We start from the raw sequence: 5,483 nt of genomic DNA, 5'->3' as shown, positions 1-5,483 counted from the left end.
ATGCTTATCATAGTCAAACCCAATTTTTTCTTGAGAAAGACGACTTTTTTTACTCTCCCGGTTTTGAAATTTCCTATCAACTGCTATTTGCTTCTCGACGGTCTTTTGATGTTCCATAAACTCCGTCATGTTAAATCCACCAGAACTCCCTCCTTGAGATAATTTTCCAGCTAGTCTTGCATTGTTCATCCCTGACAATTTTCTCTTACCATCATCATAATTATTAAAAACTAAGTTACCTATTGGGTTTCTTGCAGTATCTGGTGAAGAATTTGAATTTGGTGTTGAGGGAGAAGAATTATATGGTGACCTTTCTGGAAATTGTTGATTAGTTATTAAGAAATATGGATTATATTTGTTCAACACCTTCAAAATATGATAACAACTTTCGAAAGCGAACCGTTTACCATGTTTTCGCTGCCAATCTAAACGAACCTGTCTTTCAAAATCAATATCGTTCTGACCACTCTCCCTGCCTGCTCTCCTGGCTTGTATTATCAATGCAACATAAGCGGCTACTTTCCTGTTGATTACAATGAAATGTTCTGCTAATCCTTTCGCATCACGAGAATTGATGTTCATGGTTTGTTCTTCATATTTCAAAAATATATTATCCCACATGGTGTTACCATGTTGATGTGCACCATCGATATAATCTTACATAATTACGACAAATGCATTCATCCTCTATCAGGGTGTATTTTGCACCACGAACTTTGTTTTTTCTAGCTTTGCCTTTGTCTTGACTTTGAGATTGTGAATCCATATTACAAGAAATGAAAAGAGTTGTAGAGAAGGTGTGATTGTTTAGATTTGAAGAAGAAGATTGAGAAATTCTAGAGAGATTTAGAAATTCCGGTGTGAGTTGAAATGAGATTGAAATTACGGAAAATGGGTCATTTGTCCAAATATTTTTAAATCACGGTTCAAATGGACGAGTAAAAAATAGTTTGGGTGAAATGGCCAAAAAAATAGCAAGGATGAAACTGGATTCATCCTAGCTTAAATTTAAAAAATAGCAAGGATGAAACTGGATACATCCCGTGTAAATTAAAAATAAGAAAAAATATTTGAAAATGGCCACGATGAAACTGGTTACATCCTACCTATTTTTACATTTTTGTCCATTTAAACAGTATCAAAATCTAACTGTCCATTTCACCCAGGATTTGTTGATTTTAGTCTTTTTAACCAATTTTGTGTTGAAATTAGGTATTTATAGGGAGGGGGAATACTAGCCGTTGGATGAAGATCTGGTAAGCAATGATCTGAGAGACGAGCGATGAAAACTCTGTCGTGTATGCCTATATATTATTCCTGACATATAGACATGAGTTTGGCAGTTTGACATAACCATAATGGATGTATATATGACAAAACATGATATTTGCCATATGCATAGGAATAGGCCTAAAAGGAAGTAGCTGTGTGTATGCAACATCAAACTAATACCGAATCCCATATTGCGAATCTTAAGCTGAACAAACACGTGTGCACCAAACCAAGGAAGAAAGAGAAAGGTTAAGGATAGAGAAAAAGTTTTGAGTAGATTTTATATGAAGCACCAGGAAATGCCTTCCTAGAGATGCTTAAAGAACAGTTGACATGACCTACTACAGTATTACTGACAGGGATACGAAAGAGAAAATTAAGATGAAACAAGTTGATCTATTAACAGAATGCCTTGAAGTAGTAATTATGGTACTCCCCTTTACAGATAGATCGAATAAGGGAGAGCAAGGGAGCGAATGAAAGAACAACCGTGTTAGAGACAGTGAGAGCATCCATTTTTTAGTTAACCTACCTCCTGAGAGGCTTATAGAGGACTACAGTTACATACTTCGCCTGAAACCTGTGTGTTAGTCCAAGAGCAACCAAAGACTGAGATGCCCATCCTTTCTCTATGAAAAGGTGGTTGAGAACAACATGTTGAGGCCTCGTTGATGCTTCAGCAGAGTTCTGCATACCAAGCACTGTGAGATGCAACTGAGAAGGGACAGCCACGGGCTCTTTCGCAAAGTCTTCATCAACTGGAAATGTCTGACCGTAACTGTTGTCTGGTGATGGTGGTGCCTCGAATTCCACAACGCTTTCTAGGTTTTCAGGCACATAATCCTAAAGAAACAAAACAACCAAATATGAGATGATAGGATACAATTAAACTGGGCTACCATTTTTATTTCAACTATTAAGTTATTCATCATAAAGATATTCGTCCAAATAAGTGAAAAGAAAACACTCTGTACATCATGCTGATCATCAGATGATGGTTACTCCATTATAAATTCTCAGAAACATACAAACTTCCTGTATTCTATGCAAAATTATGGACGAAAAAATCGCGGTAATGGCTTACATCCACATCAAGAAGATTATGAATTCGGCCCATCTCATCAGCTACGCAAGGAAGATCAGGGATATACCTCCACTCACCATCCACTATGAACTTGTACTGGTATATACCTGATGGAAGGACCAATAGAATCGAATGATCCTTGCCTGACCTCTGAAGCTTCTTCCTGCAGAATTTATAAACAAGAAATGTCGCACAGATTTTAAATTCACTTGCTTTTAAGGAGGTACCTGGGCACCGAAGTTATGCCCAAAACTTGCTGAGAATTACTTCTGTAATAATATAAAAGAGAAACTATCAAAACATTACAATTCGATTATATATAGGAGATGGAACAAAACTTGAAGTCATACAATACCTTGATGTCCAGTTGTCCCAAGATCCTTCCACTGCAACATCTTGACCACCATAGCTCCAAGTAATCAATGTGGGAATTCCTTGCTCTGGAGGTAGGTCTAGAGCACCATGAGATTCATTCATCCACATCTGGTTTAAGGCTGAAGGTGCATCACCCCTCTGTAAAGGAGCTACAGGAACCTGATGCACAAACAACAACCTGGTATCAGTTTGGCGAAATTTCAACTAAAACGACGCCTATATGTATATCAGCTTCATAACATACAAGGGTCAAGTTTCATTAGTCTCATCTATACAGTACACAAAAGAAAACTCATTTATCCTTGCAGCTGAATGTGTATAACTCAACTTTGTGTACAACCAAACTTTTTCTCGGTACTGTTACTGAGATAAATAAAAAGCACCACGTTGTCAGAAAACCAAGAAGCACCAATTTCACCATCCAGAAGGAGAAATTAAGGTTCATAATTATCATATTAAGTGTTACAAACCCATCAGTTAGTAGGACACACGGCACTAATGCAGTTCAAAAATGGTTTTCTAAATAGTGGGAACTGTTGTTGGAATCCAGGCACTGTCATCCCCCATTAACCTTTGACTACTTAACAAATAAATTAGGAAAAGATGTTGCTATTCGTCTCAAGAAACATCATCGCCAAATAAAGATGTTGAGAGTTTGTGGTCACAAAGCTGGCTGGAGTTGTACGCAGCTGAAAACCCAACTACGAGACTAGTGAAAGCCTGAAGCTCAACATTTGCCAAATGTAAGGACCCCATAGGTTCACAAATTGACAACACAATCACATACTAAAAGATCTTGAAATAGAAGAGCAAGTGATGGCACGATAGAGCCGCAATTCTGTGAAACAGGTGTTGATATCTCTTATGCCAACATGGATAATTCAGAATGGACAATATGGTGTATTGGGAGCTTATGTGCACAGACAGTGTTACAAGGTCAACATTTTATCTCATAAACAATACAAAATTCACAAAATCAAATAGAAAACATGTTCGGCGGAGCTTAATTAGAATTTGAAATAACTTTGATCAGTAACTTTATATATTGAGAGGATGCGTGCTATATATTTCTAAAAGATTCCAACACAGAGATGATTGAACCCTGAAGTGAATGCCTTGCTGGCACTTGTCTACATGTCAATCTGCATCAAAAAGCATACAACCTTCGCAAACATATTTTGGAAAGGTAAAAATCTGGTCATAAAAGAGTAATTGCAAATTTACATCACATATATCAGCCAAAAGAAGAAACAAAGAGAAGTACTGACATAGAAGTGGAAATCCAACAGGTGTTCAAAAGAATACTATAATGAGCAACCAGAAAGGCAGAAACAACCACGCATCACTCTCAGTAACATACATACCTCGCCATTTTCTTAAAGTATTTTCTACACGTTGTATACACAAACTGAATGGGGCATTACTTATCAGCTTTGCTTATAGTTACTCTGGAAGTTTGTTCTACTGGTACAAATCATGACAAGTTCCAGTATTTAACAGATAATAGTTCATTAATAACGAAATCATCAGCCTTTTCAGTTGTCTTCATTTGTCGAACCAATAGCTGATTTTGAGGGGGTAAAACAGAATCCATCCAAAGCATTAAACCTAGAACTTTTAGATACTATGATATGTGAAGATTTTTAAGTTAGTTTATCAGTGAAATTACCTATTGTTAATCCATTAACGCAATCATCTGTTATTACAGAGCTCTAGTCTCCACTACTAAACACAGCTAATACATAAAACATGACCTCTAGAACGAAGCAATGAAGAACAGATAGATTTCAATAATCAATAAATTTAATCAGAAACAAACAATTTGACGGTAAAAATTATCGCTAGGTACCTACTTATAGCAATTAGGGCTTTCAATATGATTAACGCATCAGCAATTCGACATGGGATCAAGATAACTAAAAAAATAATACTCAAGAAAGTCGAAATTTCTACAGTATATATATAATATAAATCAATAGAGATATGATAGTAACCTGAGGAGCAAACATGAGAGGAGATCTAGAGCGTCCAGGACTTTCAGGAGGAGAATTTCCCATTGAATCATAAGAGGTTACACGAACTGGACGATCAAGATTTGGTGGAAAACCAGCCTCAATACCACCAACGCCATCAGATATTGCAGATGGATCATCGCCTCCATTTTCTCCTTCTTCTCTTCCATTAGCATTACCCATATTCTTCTTCTTCTATTATTTCATAAAACTTAGATCTGCAAATTTAGAGAGAGAAACAAAAAATAGGAAGAAGTAACATATGTTTTACTTAATTGACATTGATCATAATTTAAATTACAGGATTTGCCACTTGATCTGATCCTGTTATCCGTTATTTTATGGAGAAAAGAAAGTTATGTTGAAAGGACAGACGGGTTGGTGGTTATGTCAGTGAGGAAAAAAAAAACTAGGAAAGAATTGAAATCAAATTATTAAAGCGAGCGAAAATGATAGTCTGATTGCAACAATTATCGCAAGTTGCATTCACGTTTCTTTGGGAGCACCGGTAGCTCTATTCACGGCGGTTGAATATTAACCGCAATAGGAAGTGACAACTTATTGTTGCTAATTATGCACTAACATGCAGATTTTCAAATTCTTTTTTTTAAAGCATTCATATTATTAAAAGGAATTAGATTATAATTTATCGTGGGTACACCCACGGAGTTTTGAAATAAATTGTGACTAATAAAAGATGGGATTGCCTGGTCCCATATTTTGGTTGAATAATTTCATGA

At 36.3% G+C, this 5,483-nt stretch overlaps 1 protein-coding gene across 1 annotated transcript; it reads right to left on the bottom strand.

Moving 5' to 3' along the window:
* Nucleotides 1-1,636: 1,636 nt before the first annotated feature.
* On the bottom strand, nt 1,637-4,974 carry LOC113313311 (SNF1-related protein kinase regulatory subunit beta-1-like). Its single transcript, XM_026562067.1, has 4 exons — nt 4,726-4,974; nt 2,712-2,890; nt 2,357-2,519; nt 1,637-2,115 (listed from the first exon to the last, which is right to left on the bottom strand). Exons 1-4 carry the CDS (start codon nt 4,924-4,926, stop codon nt 1,801-1,803), a joined length of 858 nt encoding a protein of 285 aa, XP_026417852.1. The 5' UTR covers nt 4,927-4,974; the 3' UTR covers nt 1,637-1,800.
* Nucleotides 4,975-5,483: the final 509 nt, after the last annotated feature.

This window comes from Papaver somniferum, chromosome 9, assembly GCF_003573695.1.
Source record: "Papaver somniferum cultivar HN1 chromosome 9, ASM357369v1, whole genome shotgun sequence".
Taxonomy (NCBI): Eukaryota; Viridiplantae; Streptophyta; class Magnoliopsida; order Ranunculales; family Papaveraceae; genus Papaver; species Papaver somniferum.
The sequence above is the reverse complement of the archived record's forward strand: the minus strand, read 5'-3'. Positions and strand labels throughout refer to the sequence as shown.

Bases quoted from the DNA above. Each gene is read 5' to 3' on its own strand.
- LOC113313311 (XM_026562067.1), bottom strand. From the start codon at position 4,926: ATGGGTAATGCTAATGGAAGAGAAGAAGGAGAAAATGGAGGCGATGAT. The intron at 2,520-2,711 runs GTATTGTATGAC...TAAATTCTGCAG, and splicing joins TGGGACAACTGGACATCAAG to GAAGAAGCTTCAGAGGTCAG. The intron at 2,116-2,356 runs GTAAGCCATTAC...TTGTTTCTTTAG, and splicing joins ATAATCTTCTTGATGTGGAT to GATTATGTGCCTGAAAACCT.